Raw genomic sequence first — 24,690 nt, 5'->3', positions numbered from 1 at the left:
GGTTAGCTTAGGTCGGCCACGTCATTTACCAGTATATGTGTGACATGCTTTGCCTGATGAAGCAGTCTGCAGTCTCTTTCTAGGGGATGATTTAGACCCGGAAGCTCTCCCTCGCATACTGGGTGAGGTGAAGGGGGATGGGGAAGCGAAATCAAGTTGCTTCTGCTTCTTTGGGGTCTTGTGCAACTGAAAGCTCGGAGTCTTTTTCTGTGTTGGCCTCTCACAGCTGCGGGATTAAGTTGAGTTAGTCCAAGTGGAGAGAGAGGTCATCAAAATACAGTATGAAGTGAAAGAGCGATGTGGAGTTGATGTGGATATGCTAGAAAGCTTTTCCAGAAATTCTTTGACATGGTTTGGCCATGTGGAGATAATGGTGAATAAGCAGTTGGCTTGATGAGAGCAAATGAGTGAGCTGAATGTAGAGACAGACCACAATGGAGGTGGGGTAGTACTGGACAAGGGTAAACTCGCCATTTCAGACACAGCTGCTACAATATGCAGACATTCAGATTATCTATCTATCTATTGTCAGATGCCTTAATCCTGGAAGGGGTGGCCACAAATGAACCACCATGACACCCTGTCCTTGGCATCTGGTTATCCCCTCTCAAACTCTTACTGTCTCCCTCATAGCAGTACCTCACCACCATGTCCCTCAATCTTATCTTTAATCTCCCCCTTCCCTTATCCCCTCTCTCACTCTCCTTTTTCTTTTTTACCCCATCAGGAGCATATGAGACCAGGCCTAACTCAATCCCAGCACTTATGGAAAGGGTGGCTGCCCTCACTTGCCCCAGTGTAGCATTAGGCTAGGCTACATGAGCAATAAACCTCAACCACCCCTTAAATACAAACTTTAACAGGCTCAATCTGGTTAGAGAGCCTTAAACCATTAAACCACCAAGCAACATCCTGTATGGTTACCACCCAACAAAGAATGTTTTCCTGGTTTCCAGAAAACCATTTGGCTTGCCACTCACTGTAGTCGCCTGAAAGCAGCACTGCAACTAGTGGGGGATTGAAAAAAGATCGAGCTGGCTGGATGAATACTGTATGAAGAAGCATATGATTAGAGATTTGGCACCCCTTTTTAATGTGACATCATCCAGACTGACTCTATTGGATACATTTATGTGAAGCTACAGTGCGTGATGAATGTTTTTGGCATATTAGATAGAGCCAGGATTCCGGGAGCTTGAATGGTGTGTGAATGGAAGCGTGGCCCATTGGACTGGGAAAATTTGGGCTGTCTGGACGTTGCCATTCCTCAACCTGCCCTAGGGAGGGAAAGGAGGTCTGGATGATGATGATGATGATGATGAAAGGATGACATGATAACAAGCAGCAACTTTGCAAGACAAAATTACAGAATAACAATACTGTACCTTGTATTTAGGAAGTGCAGCTCCTTTAGCAGCCCCTCTGTGGGGAAGTCTTCCTTGTCTGATTCATCCGTTTCACTTTCAGTTGTGTCGGGCTCGGTTTTACGCTGTGGAGAAGGCGAGTACCTGTATTCACCATCAACCTCTTCTTCATCACCATTAGATACTGCCTCTCCTTTGCTATTTTCTTCTTCTTCCTCCTCCTCTTCAGCTTCCTCACTAACTTCCTCCTCCTCCTCTTCCTCTAATTCCTTTTCTTCACCTGTTTCACTCTTCTCTTCCTCACTATCATTGTTTTCCTCGTCTTCACTAGCACTACTACCTTTCCCATCATTACTCTTCTTCTCGATAATTTCTTTTCCTTCATCATCTTGACTAAGTTTTATGTTTTGATGTTCCTTATATATAGCATCAGGTAGATTTTCCATTCTTTTCATTTTTGTCTTTTCTTGAGAGTAATTATCCTGTTTCTCTGCCATTTAAGTTTCATGGCTAACTTTCAGCTGGTTATTGTTTCCACCATCTTTCTTTGCCATAACTATTTCTTATCTAACTCTGTCAATTGCTAACTCAGGTAAATCACTAACTCATTTTTCTTTCATTAGCTGTGAATGGGCACCTGAAAAATATTACAGTGTGTGAGTTACATATTCAAGATATGAAAAAACTCAACGTGACTGTTGAAAGTAACTGTTCACAAGAAAGAATGGTTAATGGTTAGTTGTTGCTGCTGATCAACCCAGGTCTGTCTAGCCAAGCAAACCCACCAACCACAGGAAAGCAACCACCACTGCAGGGGCGTCCTGTGCAATCTACCGATATTCCCTTGCAGTTGGCAGCACCCTGCAGCAGCGAGGTGTGGGGGAAAGTGTGGAGCATTCGTTACTGGATGAAAGTTCCATTTGTCTTTCCATCCAGTTAACTTTAGCAGGGGCACCAGAGCAGGAGCGACACCTCATTAAGTTACCAGTAAAAGGTCTAATAATGGGTAGAATTCTCTATCTATCTGTTGCCAGATGCGTTAATCCTATAAGAGGTGGCCACAAACAAATCGCCTCCACATTGCCCTATCCCCCGCCATTTCACTGCCCTGCTCCCAGTTCACACTCCCCACTCTCATATACCTCTCCACTCCATCCCTCCATCTCATCCTTGGCCTCTCCCTCCATCTCCCCCCTTCACTTTACTCTATTACACTCTCCTTGTCATTCTTTCACTCTTCATCCTCTCCACATGGCCAAACCACCTCAATGTGTTTCTCCTAACGCTTCCTATCACATCCACATCCACACCACAACGCTCCTTCACATCCTCATTCGTCAGTCTGTCTCTCCATGTGACTCCACAGGCTCCTCTCAAATAACTCATTCCCACTGCTCTCACTCTTGACTTGTCCCTCCAACAAGGTCCAAGCTTCACTTTCATGAATTAGAGTTGGTATCACAATACTGTCATGTGGTAACTTTTTCATCTCCATGCTCACTTCCCTGTTTCTTATCACTGCTTTCAGGGAACCAGCAACCTTTCTTCCTTCTTGTACCCTTTCAAGCACTTCACCCTCCAAACTTCCATCTTTACTCATCACACTACCCAAAAACTTAACGCCTCACATTTTCCACTCCTCATCCAAGCTCACTGTACATTCACTGACTTCTCTCGAAGACCATAACTTTACTCTTCCCAACATTCACCTTTAGATTCCGCTTCTTAATCACACTAAATCAAAATGACGGTAATGTACGTTTTTATTTAAGCAACAGAAACACCTAACCATCTCCACCTTTGATAACCACAGTACGTGCTGTTGGCTGATCCAATCGTCGTGTTTGTTTTGTATTGCTAATTTGCTAGTGCTAGAGGCTAGATTAGCTAATATAGCTAAACTTGCTAAAAAAAAAAAAAACGCTTATCATAAAGAGAGAGAGAGAGAGAAATTGAATTATTTATTGCTGTAAAAAGTACACAGCGCTAATACAACAAAAGGTGGTGGGTCAGTAGAGGAAATCTTCAGAATATCGCAAGAAATGTGCAAAAATAACTAAACTGCCGATTTATTTCCCATTGTTGATTATCCTTACGCAGCATTGGCAACCTTATGCAATGTGATCAATGGTACCCCTTGATTATGCTATCCATGTTTGTTAATTTAATCGTCATTAGTTATTTCAACCACTTTTTTTTTTTTTTGCACCCATACGAAAAAGTTGGCAGTTGAGCTATTTCTGTCAGACCAGAAATCTATTACTATTAGAGATTTCAGCGATATTCGTGTTATGCTACGTGTTCAGAATCAGAGATCAACTTCTTGTCCTCTGAGCACGAGCGACTTAGCTGGGGTTCCGTTCTAGACCGCGCGAAAGTCGGCCATCGGGACTGGGGCCGAACAGGGTGAGCTGGTGTGCTTCCTTGCGCCCGCTCCTGGAGGGGGACTGCTTGCCGATGGGGCTGGAGAGGTCGCGCCCCTGGGTGACTGAGGGCTGCGGTCTCGCTCAGGCCGAGCCGCCGTCAGAGGCTGCCTGCGGCGTCCCTTCCTTCGGAAGTCCGACAGCGAGGGGCGTCACTGGGGTGCTGGCTGCAGCGCACGGATCCCCAGACTCACCACGGATCTCCTCCAGCTCCAACTCCGTCGGGGAACTGCCTCTGTGAGGAGAGAGAGAAGAGTGTCCCGCTCGGCTTCCGGATGGGTGAGGCAAGCAAGGGATATCCTCCGTGAAGGACGTCACAGGGGTAGCAGACGAGGGACGTACAGTGGCCGATCCATCCCCGGTGTGGACAAGGCCATCATCATGGTTCCACTAACCCCTGAGACACCAGGTGCAGGGCGTACGGTGGCCGACCATTCCCCGGCGCAGACGGTGGCTGTCGCCACAGTCCCGCTCCCTGTGGAGGTGGCAGTCGGCAGACAAAGGACAGACAGTGGCTGATCCTTCCCCAGCGCGGACGGTGGCCATCGCTGTGGTCCTGTCCTTCTCTGGGGTCACAGCTGAGAGACGTACAGTGGCCGCTCTCTCCCCGTTGCGGACGGTGGCTATCACCGCGGTGCTGTTCTCAGCAGAGGCTGCAGGTGAAGGGCATACGGTGGCCGACCCTTCCCTGGCATGGATGGTGGCCGTTGACGCAGTCCTGCAGGGGGTAGTAGCTTAGAAGCATACAGTGGCCGACCTCCCCGACGTGGACGGTGGCCATCGTCTTCATTCTAGGATACTTCAATGTTCACCACCACTTTTGGCTCTCCCTTCCATTCAATGATCCACCTGGTGAACAAGCCTACATCTTTTCTATCCAATGACCCAGTGCAGCTTGTACAGCATCCTACTCGTATCCCTGACCACCGTGGAGGAGTTCCAACATACTTGACCTCTTCCTTACACCTTCTGCTTACATTGTTAATCTTTCCTCTCCATTGGGCTCCTCTGATCACAGCCTTATTACCTTAACCTGTCTATTGCTCTAATGCAGCCTCTGGACCCTCCAAAGAAACGTCAGTCGTTGCACTTTGGACCTGCTGATCGGGAGACCCTCAGGCAGTACTTCTTTTAGTTTCCCTGGAATGCTTATTGTTTCCATGGCCGGAAGCCATCTGAGAGTGCCTCACACATTACGGAGGTTGTTCTCTTGGACATGGAAGCATACATTCCTTTCTCATATCCCTAGACTAATGCAAGAATGCCTTGGTTTAATAATGCTTGTTCTAATGCTTTCCACAACAAGGAAAGGACCTATAAAAGGTACCAGAGCCAACCTACCCCTGAATCACATCTTTTTTATGCTTTTGCCCAGAATCGCACTAAGTCTGTTCTTCGCTATGTTAAAAATACTGTAATTTCATCCGTACTATATGCTCTCACCTCTCCAACTCGAATTCTTCCTGCTCCTTCTGGCACCTTGCCGAAAAACTTTCTAACAACTTTACCTCATCATCCTTCCCCCTTTTTTTTCTGCTGTGATGGCTCTGTAGCCATTTCTTCTACTGATAAAGCAAATCTCTTCTTTCAGACTTCCTCTTCCAGTTCCACCTTGGACAATTACGGTGGTGTTCCTCCATCACTTCCTCATGGCTGACACTAAAATTTCTTCAACTGATGTAGTTTCTGCCATCACTGGCCTCACTCAATACTAACAAGGCATATGGGCCTGATAGGGTCCCTCCTGTTGTCCTCAAGAACTGTGTGTCTGTGCATACACCACTGAGCTCTACAATATGAAGAGGCTTTCTCAAGGGTAGTGTCGCATAGTTTGTGTGCCACCAGGAAACCATTTATTATGCTGGGTAGTAATCATCCATCATCCAATTCTACATTGCCCCATGGGAAGCGTAGGAGCCCGAGGCCAGGCAGTTGGTCCTGACATTTAAGATGAGAGTGACCAGCCTCACTCATCCCTGAGTGGCATTACATGAGCAATCAACCCCAACCATCCCTTGGATATAAACCTTCACTGGCTCAATCTGACTGGAGTGCAGTAATTACCCACTAAACCACCAGGTGACAAAATCTGGTTATATAGTTACCACCCAGCATAGTAAATAGTTTCCTGCATTTGGCTTGTCACTCAGTGTACAGTAGAGTCACTCATAGGCAGAAGGAAGAGGAAAGAATGAAAGAAAGACAGAAGAAGGAGTGTAAAGTCACCCGTAGGCAGAAGGACAAGGAAAGAATGAAGGAAAGACAGAAGAGGATGGAAGGAAAGAAGGATGGAGAGGAAAGGGTAGACACCCGAGAGCAACACTACATTGAGTGGGTGGGTAGTGAGTGACCCCACCTACCACAACATAGTAACCATATAACCAAATTATGACACCTGGTGGTTTAGTAGTGAATTAATATGCTCCAATCGGATTGAGCCAGTACAGGTTTATATCTAAGGGATGGTTGGAGTTTACTGCTCACATAATGCCACTCAAGGATGAGGGAGGCTGGTCACTCTCATCTTAAATGTCAAGACCAGCTTGCTTAGCCATGAGCTCCTACATTTCTCGTGGGGAAAAACTGGATTAGATGATAAATGAATGATGAATTATTATTATTTTTTTTTTTTAATACAAAGAAGAAAGGATGGAAGGCTGCTAAAAAGTTATTCCTTCCATGAAAAACTGATCATGAGACTCAAATCCATGTTCTATTTGTTTAAAAATGCCTGGACTAAATGTGTTTAAAAGACTGGTGGTCACAAGTGTAAGGAAATATAGCATGTATTTGTGACATGCTTATAAAAAGTCAGCTTTCATGTGGCAAAAATCCATAATCCCTTCTCAACTTAGCTGAGGGCCAACTCTGAATGGAGAATAAATCTGACTAGTAACCATGGAAAGGCATTTCTATCTCATTACTAAGGCTCATCAAACTTCACATAACCATGACTTAATTTTCAAGTAGACCCAGTCCCATTAAGCAAGCTATAGTAGCTGTTTGAGGGAAAAATCAAAGAAGTGATTCAACAAAGAATCTTAAGCTCAAGAAAACCTACAAATATGGCCAAAGATCTGACATGATCTTGCAGGTACAGAACAGGGTCTTCTATCTATCTATCCATTTTTTTACCTCCTTGGTCTCCCCCTTTCCCTCCCTCTTCACTTTTGGGCACATACATTCTGCTAGTCACTCTCTCTTTTTTCCATTCTCTCCACATGGCCAAACAGGGTCTTAAATTAGAGAAAAATGAGAATTGGATTTTTTAAAAATGTTCCAGTTCATAAATGGGATGTTTTTATGTAGATTAATTTACAATTCACATAAAATATGTTGTTATTGCCTTTGCTGTGGCCCCAGGCTCATCTAAAACATGAACCTGGTGGACTACAGATTTACTTGCTCTTTTCTTGCAGTTCACCATTCTCCTTTCAGGGTTTAGGAAAGTACTTGAGATGTTTGTATAACCAGACAGTGGAGCTGCCAAGTTATATGTTTGTGTGATCACATGAAGACACCCATCTCCAGCACCATAAAGAGTGACATCTCATATCAAGTACTTCTGTATCTGCACATACTGTATATATGAGTGTTGCAGAGACACACATTCATGTGGTGGCACCAATATAGCCAGGTGTTTAAGGTGTCTATGGCATTTATGGATCTGGAAGAAGCATATGACAAGGTAGACAGAGAAGGACTGTGGATGGTTTTGCACATGTATGGTGTAGATGGTAAGCTGCTAGGTGCTCTCAAGAGTTTTTACGATGGCAGTGAGGTATGTGTAAGGGTAACTAGGCATCTAAGTGATTGGTTCGTGATCAATGTGAGTGTGCAGCAAGATTGTGTGATGTCCCCATGGCTGTTCAATAAATATATGGATGGGGTGATGAGAGATGTAAAAACATGAGTAATGGAAAGAAGGATGGCGTTGGTAATGAATGGTGATGGCTGGAATATCTCAAATTTGTTGTATCCTCATAATGCAGTGATATTTGCAAATATTGGACAAGATCCTGGTAGACTATTGCACAGTTTTGGAGATTTCTGTGAGCATCGTGTTTTGAGAGTAAATATATTGCAGAAAAGAGTAAAGTGATGTTCACTGAAAGAGAAGGTGACTCCCAGTGTGATGTTACAGTGAATGGAGAGAGACTGGAATTGGTGAGAGAGTTAAACAACCCGGGTACAGTGATAGAAAAGAAAGGAAAATGTGCAAAAGAAGTGGAAAGTAGAGTGACACAAGGATGGAAAGTAGCTGGTGCTATGAAGGCCTTGATAAAATACAGAGGCTTGAGTGTTGCAGCTGGACGAGGCTTATATGAAGGCGTGTTAATGCTAACTTCAACATACAGATGTTAGACTATGGTGAGACATGAAAATGAAAAGTCAAGAGTAAGAGCAGTGGAGATGGAACTACTGAGGAATGTATGTAGAGTACACAGAGTGGATAGGATATGGAATAATGTGATTCGTGAAAGATGCAGAATGAGGAAGTCTGTGGACACCAGAATCGATGAGAGTGTACTGAAATGGTTTGGTCAAGTGGAGAGAATAGATGACAGAAGAGTGATGAAAAAGGTATATCTGAGCGAATTTGAGCGAATTTGAAGGAGGAAGGAGGCGAGGTAGGCCAAGAAGAAGGCGGAGGGATGTGGTGGATAAGTATGTGAGGAAGAGAGGTATGGAAGTTGGTGAGGCTAGGGGACTAACAAGAGACTGAGATAGCTGGATTAATTTTACTCGGAGAAGCGCATAACCAGAGATTTGGCACATGAGTATGTGAGGAAGAGAGGTATGGAAGTTTCCTGAGGCTAAAGGACTGACAAGAGACTGAGCTGGCTGGATGAATTTCACTCGGAGAAGCGGATAACCAGGGATCTGGCACCCCTTTTTAAAGTGACAGCATTCGGAATGACCCTATCAGATAAGTATATGTGAAGCTACAGAATGTGGTGAAATTTATTTTGGCCTATCTGATGAAGCCAGGATTCTGTGCGCTTGAATGATGAGTGAATGGAAGTGTGGCTAACTGAACTGGACAAACTTTGGCTGTCTGGACATTGCTATCCCTCATCCTGCCCTAGGGTGAGAAAGGAGGTCCAGATGATGATGATGATGATGATGGTGATAATGACGATGATGATGATGATGATGATGATGATGATGATGATGACTCTGCTGCCATTATACAAATGTCTCCTAACTCCCTATACCCCTAAGAAGGATGGTGGGCTGCAAGAAAACGACAACATCAGCCTGCAGTCCACCAGGTTCACATTCATATAAGCCTGGGGTTACAACATACAGATGCATCAGCTTTACACAATACTGTTCTTGTTATAGGTACAGATGCTAAATACTCTGGATTTCCTCCTGCACCATGCCTGGAAAGAACTTCCTTGCATGCGGGAAAATATTTGCCAGTGGAAGGTGCTGCATAAAGTAGTTTATAAATGGTGACCTGCAAGAATTTTGAGAAAATGTAGATTATTCTATAGCTAATTTGAGTAAAAAATTATATATAGCATGGGTCAAACATTATGGAGCCACAACTGCTGATGACCTTATAGGAAGACCATTTTTGCCCATACAGTACTGAGTGACTGTAGCTCAGTAACTGTTGAAAGCTGAACCAATGTTGATTCAGCCCTAGAACTGCCTTTGAAGTTTCTCAGAAACTCTCGCAGGACAACCTGTGTTTATGTGAAAGCAATATGAAGCACACAGCAAAAGGATACGAGAAGGATGGACTCTAAGACATATGGGAAGGAATGAAATACTGAACATGAAACTCTCCAACTAGGGCTTGTCCTCTGTGCTAAGGGATCTTTGCATGCAGCATAGGTTAGGAGTGTAAGGCTGTATGGTAGTGAGACTTGGGTAGTAAAAGAAGAGTATATTCATTGGTTAAAACATACAGAAGTGACAATGAGTTGATGGATATGTTGTGCGTCCCTGAATGTGTGGCCGAAGAGGGCTAGGATTATGACTGAAGAGTTCAGAGAAAGCAAGGGACTGGAATATACTGGTGCTGTGATGAGAATGGGTAGAGTCTGGGCATTTAGAGAGGATGGAGAATGATAACTGGGTGTGGAAGGTGAGAAGTGTGAACGTTGGGGGTAGGGTTGTGAGGGGAAGATCAAAAAAGACCTGAGATGAGGTTACAAAGTATGACCTCAGGGATAAGGGACTGAATGGGAAGGCTGCCAGAGGTCATGCAGCATGGAAAGTTGCCATTAGGTAACCAAGGCCGATGCATGCAAGCATGTTGGAGGCTTTGTAAATAATACAATATGAGGTAAATACAATGTCAGCAAAGGATTGTCAGTGAACATTTGCTCATGACAGTACAATATGTGGTATGAATGGTGATGGAGAGGGATGCCTTCAAGCAGTGGCACTGTTTTAACTGGGAAGTGGAGCTTTCTAGTTATCCCAGCATCCCTCAACTCCCTCCTAACCCCCAAAAGGACAATACTGTAGTGGACTGCAGGAAAAGGGTAACTAAAGCCTGCACTCCATTAGGTCACATCCAGATAGACTAAAAGCCACAACAACAACCACAACAACACATAGTATAACTGCTACTGGATGCCCCACACTTCCTCAAAGCTGTTACACACTTTGGCACATGTCAAGGCAGCAGACAGATGATATCTGGAGAATGACACTTCCTCTTCTACATAATCCACCTCCACCTGCAGCGAAGAAAATATGTAGTATAAGCTTACAATCATCATCATCATCACCATCCCAACCTATTACCCACCCAGGGATGGAGTAAGGTAGGGTCCAGAGAGAAAGAAAACTGTTGATGCACACATAACTCTATAACCATTTCTGCATAAAACATTCAAATTGAGTGCACATATAATCACCAATTATTTTTTTAACCTTTTTCATTTATTTTTGTTATGATTCAAAAGATTTTACTCAGCTTTAGAGAGACTATTTTAACTTGAGAAATTTGATAAAGCCCTCATTAGCCTTTAACTGCTAGACTACTCTCCCTAAGCTGAAATAAATAGTCTAGCAGCAGCAAAAGCAAAATTTAAAATGTGTCACTGGGCTGACGATGTTAAGCATTATGTAACTGGATAATGAAAATACTGACAAAATACATTCTTATGCTGAAATAAAACAGCATGAAGACCTACAGAATAAGTACCAAAAACCATCTAACTACCTAGAATAGGAAAAAGAGAATACCGTCAATGTATGCTTAGCATGTTACACAGTGTAAGCAGCGGGGATAGGAAGAGAAAGCTAAAATCTGCCCCTTTTGTGCCAAAACATGAATGTAGCAACCTTACAAGTCAGCACTTGTTCTACAGGCAACCTTGTATGAGGTCTGTTCAGAAAGTATCCAACCTCATTTTTTTTTCTCACCAACCGGTTGGAGGACAGGGGCAGGGTTTTGTGTTACGCAGTGCAGGATATTCATGTGCAAAACAGACTCCTTCTTTTGCCCTCTCATTCTCACCTACTCCCACATATATACGTCATCCATACTCTCATTCTCTCACCTCTCCATGTAGTTTCAGTTAATCCACATACATCCACTTTCACACCCTCAAGCTCCTGGACAACCTCTCTCTCTTTCACCTCATCACTTGCACCGCTTACATTCCACGTTGTCATCCATATCATGTCCACTGTTCGGTCCTTAGTTGTCACCTTTTGGTCAGTCCTGGTCCAAAGCTTCTTGTTCGTATTTTTAGTTAGTTTTCTGGGGAGGCGCACTAACCCTCCACAAACCCACTTGTCGTCACGTAGGGAACATGTGTTGGTTGATTATAAGGTCCAACCAGCAATGTAAATGCTTTCCTGGTTTACAGGAAATCATTTGGCTTGCCACTCAATGTAGCGCAACCCTAAAAACAGACTACCACTACACTAAGTGGGTGAGTGCCCCCATCTACTAATTATGTACTTTATTTGATGAAAAATACATTTACTGCCCCACTACAGTACATACCTCTTAGGTAACAAAATTCACATGCATGATACTCTACACTTCACTAGGTGGAGATCTTCATCCTTTTGCAGCCTATTTCCAGTAGCTCAATGGCAGAATAAGACAATACCATGGCTCTATATCCCTCCGCAGCATTTCTTTCTGACCAGCACTATGTTCTGATGCTTTGTTATAGCTCAGCATCAGAGATGTAGAGGGGACAATTAGCTCTCGTTACTCCATGTGCCATAGCACCAATGACCACCATCATGATGTCTGACATACCAAATCTCGAACACTGACCAGTTTGGGAATGATCATGGATGCACCAATTTTAAGTGAAATGAATACACATATTACCAAACCCACCTTGCCATACACCAATGACAACCTTAATCCGGTCTGATGAGGGCACCAAATGCCACATATTGCCCAGTATGGTGGAAGTGAATTATGTACCAATTTTGGATGGTTAGGTGACTGTGCATTTGTATGTATATTTGTGAAGTGTACAGTGGATGGAGGTGGAGGAGGGTTGATGTTCTGTCATTCTGTTCAGTGTTGGGAAGTTACTCAATTATGATGCCTGGGTAGAGACAGGTCAAATGATTAATACACGGACAGAGACATATAAAGATGAATAGAAAGAAAGAAAGAAAGAAAGAAAGATAGACAGACAGATTGATAGATACAGACAGATAGACAGACGGACGAAGATACAGGTAGCCCTCCATATTCAAGAAGGTCAGGGGACACAGACCCCTGCAAACATGGAATTTCCGCGAATGTTTGGTGCATCCTCCTGTAAATGTCTCTACAGCCACAAATCACCCCCTATGAGCAATTGTGCACATACTGTATCTAATAAACCATATCTGGGACCTGAAAGCAGCATAAAATATCACAAATAGTAACAGACCAATTGTATAAAAAAGTTTAATAACAAATAAGTTTTGATTAGGTATGACTGTACTTAGGGTAAATATGTACCTGATGACTTCCACAGACTCCCGCAACTACGTGCGTCTAGCTTACATCCACGTGAATGTGGGCAGGTCATCAGCTACATATTTACCCCAAATTCGTACAACCAAACCACCGTGTGGGAACGTAGTGGTTTGGTGTGGGCCTAGTTTGGCGCGAAATGACCCATGAGCGTCCGCACTGCTACACTTTGCGTCCGTGAACAGAATCTTGGCTCCACAGATGGGCAATCCGTGAATCAGTGAAACCTGTGAAAGTTGAATCCACAAATGTGGAGGGAAGCCTGTATAGATAGAAAGACAGATGGATAGATATGTAACATACCATACTGCTGATGGACAGACATAAGCAAACACTCATACGGAGATAGACAGACAGACAGATAAACAGATAGACAGGTAGACAGATAGGCACTAAGCTGGAGTATCGCAACACCCACCTTCCCATGTGCCATAGCCCCAATAACAACCACAACTGGGTCTGAAGGGGGAACCAAATCTCTCACATTAACTAGCTTGGGTGAGGTGAAGGATGTGCCAATCTTCTTGCAGCCAGCTGGGAGGTGGTCTGTCACTGGGTTGCGGATCACCTTGAGCAGCTTCATGTTGCCATCAGAGGCTCGGACGTTTAGCTTGTGTAGCAGCTGCACTGGAAAGGGTACTAAAGTGACTCTCTGCATGGACTGGAGATTTCATAATACTACACCTCTTCTTTAACAATTTATTGTGCATATTCCCTCTATCTATCAATCATTTCTCTATGTCTATCTATCTAGCACCTGCACTGAAAAAGAAACTAGAGTCAAGTTCATATTCTACATAGCTTTGGAATTTCTTAATACTGTATCTCTTCTTTAGGATTTTTTTTTTTTTTCTTTCTTTTTTTTTTTTTAAATGTGAATGACCCTGGGCATAGGCTTCACAGCCTGCTCTCAAGGCCCAGTAGTCCTCCTACATATCGCATACCTCTTCATGTCACCCCTTCGGCGTTAACACCCACCATCCACACTGAATACATGCTAGGGCTGTCTCATACAGGACTGGTGTATTGGTATTAGCGGGGGTATTTTTACAACATGTCAGCGGGTCTTCTGGTACATCAGTAAAGTCTGATATTTAAGAAATTCTAATCCTTAAACTGTTCCCTGGCCCAGCAGGATTTGAACCCAGGTCCATTAGGACTGCAGGCCAACTCTCTACCGACTGAGCCACCGCCTCCCCCACTACTACCAATTTATCTATGTCTATCTGTCTGTCTAGAACCTGCAATGAAAAAGAAATGAGTTGAAATCATATTCTATATAGCTCTGGAATTTCATAATATCTCTTCTTTAGGAATTCACTCTGCACACTCTATCTGTCAGTTTATCTACTCACTTATTTGGCCATCCATTTATCAACTGCACTACAACAGTCATTAAAGTGAGAGGTCACATTATATGTGACTATAGACATATTATACCATCTTTTCTCTATTCATTCATTCTATACATTCTATCTGTCTCTCAATCTACCAGGTATTTAGCAACTGCACTGAAATGGTCATTAAAGTGAGTGCTGTAATCCATGTGACACTGGAGATTTCATGATACCGCTTCCTTTGCAATTTCTTCAGCACATCCTCTTTATCTAGCTGTCTTTCTACCTCTAGTGTCCGTCTACCTATCTATTTATCTGTCTCTATCTATCTGCTTACATACCTTCCTGTCTATCTATTTATCTGCCCAACATTTAGTTTTTGTGGCACATGAATTGAAAACATCATAAGACTGAGTTTCAGGGATAATCACTGTCACCAGCACTGTCTGTTTGCCAAAGAAGATTTGCAAATTTACAAAAGCAAAACTAGTGTTGCTAAGTATTCTTACCTGTACTCCATATTTTTCATCAGTTAATCCACCCATCCATCATTCATTAGTTAAATACAGTATAATAAAAATATGAGAGCCAAAAACCCAGGAAGTTTAACATATTCTAGAAAAGCAAACATATTGACACAGTGAAGTGCAACATACAGTAGTAAGCCTATATCAGTACTGCTGGGGAGAGATGCCTTCCCACAGTGGCATTAACTGAACTGGGCAGCTCTACAGGCTTGCTATTCAAATGTCCCTAGGCTCCTTCCCTATACTCCAAAAGAAGGAGATGGATTGCAAAATAAAGACATCTTCAGCCTGTAGTCCACTGGATTTACATTCAGATATGCCTAAAGCCACAACAATAACAATTTCATCCATATCGGCCTTACCCATTAGACCAGCAAATCTCTTGAAAGTTCTGGGTATCCTGCACTGTGGGTTAACCTCAATCAGCACATTTTTTTCAGTGTGGACATACACCTGGAGAAAAAAAAAAATTATCTTTAACTCAATGTAAAATTAGTTACAATATGTCTGAAAAGGGCATATACTGTACAGTATTTTGCTCAATGAACAACACTATACACTAGCTTTAAAAAAAAATTGTGCCAATGAAGGTGCTGCATAAAGTAGTTTACAAATGGTGACCTGCAGGAATTTTGAGAGAATGTAGATTATTCTATAGCTAATTTGAGTAAAAAATTATATATAGCATGGGTCAAACATTATGGAGCCACAACTGCTGATGACCTAATATAAGACATCCTCATATCAGATGTACACACTCATCCCAGTATCTATGGTTCATGGTCTTGCACTGTTTCACACAAAGTGCTGTATACAAAGATACCAGTACTGTTTTTTGGTACTGGTCATGGTTAGAGAGATATAAATGATGACAATCTAGTGTAATATATGTGAGCTCTAAATACCAAAACAAATAACTGGGAATTTGCATGTACATTTACCGAAGAGTAATTCCTTTTCACAAGAGCAGAAGGAGAGATTTGTCATCGTCATCATCCTCATCGTCATCTCCATAATCATCATCCTGCCTCTTTTTCCCACACATATCTATCTATCTATCTATTGCCAGATGTCTCAATCCCATTAGGGGTGGCAACAAACAAATCGCCTCCACGTCGCCCTGTCCCACGCCATTGCACTGCCCTGCTCCCAACTCACACAGCCCTCTCTCATATACCTCTCCACCCCATCCCTCCATCTCATCCTTGGCCTCCCCTTCCCTCTTCCCCCTTCCACCTCACTCACATACACTCTCTTCGTCAGTCTTTCACCCTCCATCCTCTCCACATGGCCAAACCACCTCAGTGTATTCCTCCTAATGCTTACTCCCACACATATATTGGGTGAAAAAGAAAAACTACGATAAAAACAGAACTAATCACCAGAGAGATACATCTGATACCTGTAGCTTGCCAGCCTGGTTGAGGGGGGAGTCCTGGAGCATAAGAAGACACTGATGCAGGATGTCTGGCCGGAAGTTGGCTGGATCCTTGTTGTATTTCTTCATCAGGCTCATGTGGTCATCACAATTCAGTAATTCATAGGTCTTGCCATTCTAGGAATATCAAAGGTTCTGTAAATCAGGTGAACTTTGGGTGTTTTCTGGTCATTTCAGCCCCAAGTTCAACCTATCCCCAACCTAACATAATCTAGCCTAATCATCCTCTGAAAACTCAGGGCCATTGGCACTGAGGTTAATCTTGGGAAGTGGACGCAATTTCCTGATGGGAAGGAAGCAGAGGGTAACAGTCCCCAGAACCAGGTAACGCAGAAAGTTGAGTCCCACAAAGGGTCTGTGGTGGGACCCCAATGGTTTTTTTATCAAGTTGGGGACATTGGAATGCACTCTTTCTCTAGCTGTTTAAAAATCTCAGAAAATGTAAAGTTTACTAAAGCTTCATTGCTGAAACTGATCAGTACAACAGCTGTTCCTTGATTCAAGTAGAAAAACATACTACCCTACAGAGGTGGTTTACTCATCTGGTTGACTACCCCATTACAGTTTAATGGTAGGGCTCAGTAGGAATCTGCTTTTCTAAAATTAAGGCAGCCCATACCTCCTGGCATGCCAGCCACACTTCCTATACACATCATCATCAGAATAGTTAATTGAGTAGGGACTAAGTTTTGTGCCATATGCAGGGTAGTTACACAGCTGGATGGTCTTCAAATTATGAAACGCAGTTATTTTATGTACTGTAATTGAACAAGATGTGACCTAGTTGTGAGTGGAGGGGCTTTTTAAATGAAACAACTGAGTCAGCAATAACAGCATCATCTGACAGAGATTTCCAGAGGTCTGTACATCTGATACTGAAAAACCTGTGTCTACACTCGGCTGAAGTGTGGGGCATGGCCACCTTGAATCTATGGCCCCTAGTGTGAGCTAATGAAGGATGAGAAAAAAATTCAGGCAATGCGACTGGGGACTGGTGATGAAAGATTTTCCAGCATTTAATGAGGTCAGCTCTGATCAGTCTCCCTTTTACAGAATACAGGTCCAGGTTTTTCAGACGGTCAGCATAACTGAGTTCAGACAGGCCACTGATTTGTTTCCACTGACACCGAGTAGCCTCAGCTTGTCAGTGAGTACCGTATTGAATGGTTGACTATGTCAAAGGCTTTGCTAAAGTCAAACAAGGCTATGTACTACCCAGTCTCCTTACCTTCACACTTTCTAAATTCGCTCGCTCAAGGATGACAATGAGCCTCTTTTCCTGATTTCTAATATGTGCCGCAGCTAACTGTCTGTGTGAAGACTCTTCACCTTCTTCATGTTGAATTTCCTGAAGCTTCCTCTTCTTCCCCATGTTTCGCCAACGAGTTTTTGCTTTTGGTAGGACCTTAGGTGCTTAAAAAGAGCCTTTTTGCTTCAGAGATTTCGGTCCCAGACCTACAATTCTTGGATTTAGGCTTTTTCTCAAGGAGAGTCAAGTCCGGCCACAGAAACCCATACGTGTTTGTTTACGCCATCGCAATTTTGCCAACTGAAACTACTCCACGCAGTATTCCCATATCAGATAATGTCTAGCACCTAAAATCAACAACTTAGGCTGGAATGTAGCTGAAAACTCGAAAAAAAAATATAGAAGAAATGAAAAAGAAAGCTGAGCCCAGTGCGTATCACCAAAATGGTCTCACTTGATCCTCCATATAGCATAAATAATGATCCTGAACCATCAAACCCTCAGACATCCAGAATTCCCCGCTAAACAAAGTACTGTACATCTATCCATCTATCTATCCATAGCTTATATAGCCATACGCTATAATCTCCGAAGAGTCTTTCATATCACTTCTCCACCATCAGGCTGACCTTTCTCCAACTCACTGTACTCACATCCCTTCTCTCATACACCTGTCCATCTCATTCATCAATCACGTAATGGTTTCCCTCTCCCTCCCCAACCTCACTAGCATAGAGCCTCCTAGACAGTTTCTGATTCTCCATGCACATTAACATTAATGTGACTAACAGTGCATATGTATCATACCACGTAGCTAACAGTTAGATAAGCTGTGAGAAAATGTCATCTTCTTTATCAACCACACCTTGATCTGCTGAAGCACTTTCCTTGTCAAACTGTCCGGAAGTTGCTTCATATCTGTTTTTAAAATAAGGAGCGATGCTGGGAAGAGGCGTCTTCACGTGGTGGCACCGATATAACATCCAATATCTTCCTCCCTAGCCCCGAAAGATGAATGGTGGACTGCATGAAGAGGGCATTTCAGCCCGCTGTGCACCAGATTCACCTTCAGATGAGCATGGGGTTGTAACAACTACTCTTGGAGCCAATCTCCCTTTCAGATACACAACATTTATAAGTATTTCATAAGAACTACAATACTCATCAGCTCTTCTGAGAGCTAGAGAATTTTTTGGTGAGTTGCCTTACCAAGGAACAGAAAGGGATATCATGATCTATAAGTGTGGCACAACATGAGGCGAAATATCATTATTATTATTATTTTTTACATCAGTGAAGCACGTCATCATCATTTGGAGAGAGAGAGAGGGGGGGGGGAGGAGAGGTAATGAACTGAGCACTGATTAGGATTGATAGGCTACTTTTTATCGTTCCCTGACACTTCTAACAATTTGGAAATGGGAATAAACCTCCATTTATGTTTATGATTAACCCTCTAATGGTTGGCACAATTCTAACATTTTATTCCAGGTGATGTCAGTTTATTCTATTCAGCTGAGTGAGTCGCCTAGTTCCAGTACGATCACCATTAGCCCTTCTATGATAGGGACAACCCGTTTCTATACTTTAGGTAAGGCCAGGCCAGAGGGGGAGGCGGTAGCTCAGTCGGTAGAGAGGTGGTTTGCGGTCTTACCGGACCTAGGTTCAAATCCTCGCTGGGGCAGGGAACAGTTTAAGGATTTGAATTTAATAAAAATCAGACTTTACTGATCTACCAGAAGACCCGCCGACATGTCGTAAAAATACCCCCGCTAATACCACTACACTAATCCGGTATGAGACAGCCTTAGCATGTATTCAGTATGGTCGGTGGATGTTAGCGCCGAAGCGGTGACATGTAGAGGTGTATAGGATGAAGGAGGACTACTGGGCCTTGATAGCAGGCTGTGAAGCCTGTGCCCAGAGTCGGACACATAAAAAAAAAAAAAAAAAAGACGATTATATTTAACCGACAGTGGGTAGACCACATAGTACAAGGGTGTATCCAGCATCTGTTTTATAAAGGTAAGCTAAAGTGAAGGCAGCAGTGCTCATCTCTTAATAGGTCACTGAGTCTAGCGGGTTATTTGTCCACTGTCCTGGGATACAAGATCACAGTATCATCCTCGTTACCACAGTGACTTCCTTCTATGTGTCAATATATAGCCAGACGCCTTAATCCTATAAGGGGTGGCCAGAAACAAACTCCTCCATGTCTCTCTGTCCCCTGCCATTTCACTGCTCTCTCCCCAGCATACTCGTACATCCCCGTCTTTCATATACCTCTCCACTCCATCTCATCCTCGATCTCCTCCTCCCTCTCCCCCCTCCACCTCTCTCACATACACTCTCCTAGTTAGTCTTTCAATCTCCATCCTCTCCACATGGCCAAACTACCTCAGTGTATTTTTCCTAACGCTTTCTATCACATCCACATCCACGTTGCACTGTTCTCTGATATCATGCTGCACTGCGTCCAACTTACACCCTCCCCTCTTACATATCTTTCCACTCCATCCCTCTCATTCTTGGTCTCCCACTGTAGGTTTACTTATTTTAGCTACCAATCCACACAGGGTGAATGGACACCTGAGTTAGGTGGCGTTAGATGCCTGCACCACGATTCGAACCCTGGCGCTAATAGGCCATTTTCAAAGGATTGAGTCCAAAACTTTTTTAACAGAGTGGCGACAATCATGCATTTAAAATTCACAGTTATGTGAAAAAGGTAGTGGTACTAGTGGTAGTAACAGTAGTTGTAGTAATAGTAGTACCGAAGTAGTAGTAGTGCAGTAGTAGTAGTAGTAGAACTAGGACTAGGACTAGGAGGAGGAGGGGGGGGGAGAAGTACCAACTCTAGGCTTAAACCCGGTAGACAGCAGTCCGAAGCTGCCCTTCTGCTGTCCAAAAAATTCCTTCTTTCGAAAGTAGGGAGAAGATTGAGGGACTTCTGTATAAAAGGAAGGCTCCACCACCCGGTCATATCAGCGCCACCACGTGAAGGTATCCCCCTCCAAAGTCATGAAATAAGACTTTGTAGCACCTCTTCTTCAGCGATTCATTTTGCATATTACATCTCAGTGATCTCTTGTATGTTGTTTGTATCGTTTTACTATGAATATAATTTACTTCAGCAACATACAAGTGGATACTGAGATGCAATAATATCCATAATAAATCGCAGAGGAAAAGTTGCTACGAAGTCTTCCATCACATTTAGAGTGGATCTGTATCACCCATTTCGTTGGCCTCCCTCAACCTGTACTTACTTTCACTTGTATATCTGGCACCAAGGGGGCAGCTAGGATTATTATTATTATTATTATTATTATTTAATGGGATGGACGAGTTTATTTTGGGGTGACCAAAGGAGGATTCTTGGGGAGGGGTGGATCCAGAGATATTCCTCGTTAAATTAGGGTAGACAGGCATACTTCAGGGGTGTACAGCACGTTACATCGGTTACCCATTTACGCCATGCAGTGCCTGACGTCCACCCAGTGTGCCAGACCGCCCGCCATAGATCCTCACCCTGTATTGTTCGAGAAGTGGTCCAAAGGTCAGCAAGGAGCTATACCTGGGCCGAGATTCACGGACAAACTTATGATCGGTTCCCAATCATAACTATGATTAGTTCTTGCAGGAAGAACAAGGAAGGAGTTCAGAGTACTTCCTTGTTTCCTGTTTCTCCTGTAAAAACAAACCTTAATTACAAAATCATATCTAAGTTACGAAAGAGAACAATGTAAATATGACTGAGTTTCCTGGAGGCTGTGGTACTAATCTTACCTTCACACAGTAGCCGGCATTACCCACTGACACGGCCCAGACTTTAACCGTTGCCCTCCGCCTCAATCATTTGGCCACCACATACAGCAGCTGATATTATTGCCCTTAGAAGATGGTGGGAAGAACGACAGGGGCACCATGCATAAGGGCAAGACGACAGTGAAGAGAACGGAGGCACCTGGCAAGACGACGGTGAATATGACAGGGGCACCGTGTATGAGGAGAAGGCGACGGTGAAAATGACAGGGGCACCGTGTATGAGAAGGCAACGGTGAAAATGACTGGGGCACCGTGTATCAGGCGGTGAATAAGACGGCTGGGGAACTATATATCAGGACAAAACGACTGTGAGGAGGACGACTGGGGCACCGTGTATGAAGTAATCTCGTTGGACTACGGTCATAACAACAGCAACGATTGAGGATCTAGGCAAGGATAGTAGGAATCAGAGGACAGCGTATAACATGAGATAGGGGAGATCACATACCGCTCGTGAAACTGAGTTTGGGTTCAGATATATCTCAACACCCCGCGCACAGGTATAAAGATGAGGGAGATAATTGTAGGTGTGGTGCAGGAAGAAGAACAAAAGGAGAAAGAAAGAGAAAGTGGAATAATAAAGAAGGAAAGGGGCGGGAGGAACATAAGTACAGGGGTGAATGGAATAGAGTACTACATGAGAGACAGACAGACAGATAAGGGGAATAAGGACAGAGAGAGAGAGAGAGGTGAGAGTATTTAAAGGCTCATAAACTTAACTACAGTCAGTATTTCCGTCATCATTTTCATATACTACAATCGCCCTGGGCTGTGGTGGCAGAGAGCGATGCCTTCACGTGGTGGCATCGATATAACTCGGTGGTTCCATGTCCATTTATACATTTGTTCCTCAGTTCTCGCTTTATTCCGGGAAAAAGGCATCTTGAGCCAGCAGTCCACCAGGTTGACGTTCAGGTGAGGCAGGGACATCAACACCACCAATTATATAGCACCAACAACTGCGGTACATAAACAACAACAACAACTATGGGTTTTATCGCCATGTAAAAACAACCACTGGTATACGAATAATTATTGGAGAATACATTGACCTTTTAGGATAAGAAACACTTCAAACTTCGTGTGAACACAGTATAAAGTATAATAACAATTGTGCTGTCTTTCTAATAATAATAACAACAGTAGTAGTAGTAGTAGTTATTGTAGTAGCAGAAGCAGATGGTTGCTATTGAAACTTCTTGGAACAGGTTACTCTATGAACTGCTCCACAAATCCTTTTCAGCGGAATACTGGAGTGACGGAGGGAATAGTTGGGATAGATGGGCGCTGAGTGGTAGATGAGGTTGTTGATTCACCTCCTCCACCTCCACAACCTCCACTATTACCCCAACCTCCGCCGAATCCCCCTCCTCCACCGAAGCCTCCTCCTCCGCCGAAACCTCCACCTTTTACTCCTCCACATCCACTTCCATTGCCTCCACCACTATGGCCTCCTCCACCTCCATAACTGCCTCCACTGCCACCTATCTGACTCCCTTCACCTCCTGATCCACCTCCATAACTGCCTCCACTGCCTCCTATTTGACCTTCATCTGATCCACCTCCATAACTGCCTCCACTGCCTCCTATTTGACCTCCACTTGATCCACCTCCATAACTGCCTCCACTGCCTCCTATTTGACCTCCACTTGATCCACCGCCATAGCTACCTCCACTACCTCCTATTTGACCTCCACTTGATCCACCTCCACACCTTCTACAAGCGTGTGGTCTTGAGGGGAAAACAAGTGCTCCACGTTTCGCCTCATTAACTAATCCACCTCCACCACCAAATGATCCACCTATTCCCGGTTTGTTAGTTAATCCACCTTCCTGATCTGATCCACCTACACCAGGTTTGTTAGTCAGTGATCTACCAAATGATCCACCCACTCCTGGTTTATTAGTTAATCCACTGTCTTGATCTGATCCACCTCCGCTAAATGATCCACCTATACCTGGTTTGTTCGTCAAAGATCCACTTCCACCACTAAATGATCCCCCTACGCCGGGTTTGTTGGTTAATCCACTGTCTTGATCTGATCCACCACCGCTAAATGATCCACCTATTCCTGGTTTGTTCGTCAAAGATCCACTTCCACCACTAAATGATCCCCCTACGCCTGGTTTGTTGGTTAATCCACTGTCTTGATCTGATCCACCTCCACCGCCAAATGATCCACCCACCCCCGGTTTATTTGTCAGTGATCCACCGCTAGATCCACCCACACTCGGCTTGTTGGAGAGCTCGAATCCTGGTGCATCTCGACGTACTCTGCCGAACTCCACCGACGATCCACCGGAGAGAGATCTTCCAAAGCGTCTGTTGCCGAATTCACCACCAGTGCCTCCGTACCCGAATTTGTTAGTGCTGTATCCACCACTTACACCCCTGTAGCCGAGGTGGTTGCCGAATCCTCCACCACCACCCAAGTAAGCTCCCCCGTAGCTCCCACCCGATCCACCTCTGGGATACCTATAAAAAAAAAAAAAAATCATCATCCAGGCCTCTTTTCTCACCTAAAGAAAGAGTAATGTAGGGAACAGAGAGCAAGAAAGAACTAAAAAAAATCAAATGACAGAAAGACTGCTAGATTAAATGAGCCACACTCTATCACCATTCCAGCTCCCGGAATCCTAAGTCCATACGACATTTTGGATATATTGTAACAACTCTTCCTTTGCGATTTATTCCGAACCTTAATCACTAGTGGTATATCAGTTACCTTGCTTGTTTACATATCTTTATATATATATATATATATATATATATATATATATATATATATATATATATATATATATATATATATATACATAGAATATGAACAGAGAAAAAAAATCTCAAAAACTCATACACCAGATACAAACGGTGCGAATTAGACATAAGACTGTGATGTGCGAGATAAATCGCAAAGGAAGAGGTGTTACGAAGCCTCTTAGTCCACTTACAATACGTCATACAAACAGAATAAGAGAGAAATTCAGAACATATATGTAACCTACTAAGTACTATCATTTATCAATCAATCTATCTATCTATATCTATTTGTCTATGTCTGTCTGCCTATCTATCTGTCTGTCTACCTATCTATCTGAGAGAGAAAGAGAGAGAGAGAGGGGGGAGGGGGAGAAGGTGATGGAGCTAATAGTGTGTCAAAGGCAGGTTGGGTGTAACAGGTGTGGCAAAGGGTACGAGTCTTTAATGAAGATGCAGAGAAAGTACAGGCTCGTCTTTACACACCCTGGTGCTAATGACAATGTCCGTCAACAGTGGTGATAAAACACTGTAGCGGCATCTGCAAGAGCTATATCATCTTACACACACACACACACACACACACACACACACACACACACACACACACACACACACACACACACACACACACACACACACACTCATCTTACCCCTTTGGATCTGTTCCTTGTATTACTTACGAGAGATGCTGTGGGCGGGCGTTGGTGGCAGCGATCGCCGTCAGCAGCAATAATGGCAGCCTCACACACCCTCCCATGGTTCTCCGTCCACTCTGCAGGAGGAATAATGTCTCTT

The 24,690-nt window shown here is 43.6% G+C and overlaps 2 protein-coding genes across 2 annotated transcripts; both read right to left on the bottom strand.

The window, feature by feature from the left end:
• Nucleotides 1–21: 21 nt before the first annotated feature.
• Nucleotides 22–1,861, bottom strand: LOC145410190 (uncharacterized). The gene is made up of 2 exons (XM_080280388.1): nucleotides 1,386–1,861; nucleotides 22–226 (listed from the first exon to the last, which is right to left on the bottom strand). Exons 1-2 carry the CDS (start codon nucleotides 1,859–1,861, stop codon nucleotides 22–24), a joined length of 681 nt encoding a protein of 226 aa, XP_080136514.1.
• Nucleotides 1,862–10,076: 8,215 nt separating this feature from the next.
• On the bottom strand, nucleotides 10,077–17,562 carry LOC145410012 (ribosomal RNA small subunit methyltransferase NEP1). Its single transcript, XM_080280233.1, has 5 exons — nucleotides 17,286–17,562; nucleotides 16,022–16,174; nucleotides 14,982–15,072; nucleotides 13,174–13,382; nucleotides 10,077–10,491 (listed from the first exon to the last, which is right to left on the bottom strand). Exons 1-5 carry the CDS (start codon nucleotides 17,427–17,429, stop codon nucleotides 10,378–10,380), a joined length of 711 nt encoding a protein of 236 aa, XP_080136359.1. The 5' UTR covers nucleotides 17,430–17,562; the 3' UTR covers nucleotides 10,077–10,377.
• Between the last annotated feature and the right edge of the window lie 7,128 nt (nucleotides 17,563–24,690).

Source organism: Coenobita brevimanus, chromosome 84 (genome assembly GCF_032717465.1).
Source record: "Coenobita brevimanus isolate Jiangsu-jjx chromosome 84, ASM3271746v2, whole genome shotgun sequence".
Lineage (NCBI taxonomy): Eukaryota > Metazoa > Arthropoda > Malacostraca > Decapoda > Coenobitidae > Coenobita > Coenobita brevimanus.
Note: the sequence above shows the minus strand (reverse complement) of the source record. Positions and strands in the feature narration are given on the sequence as shown.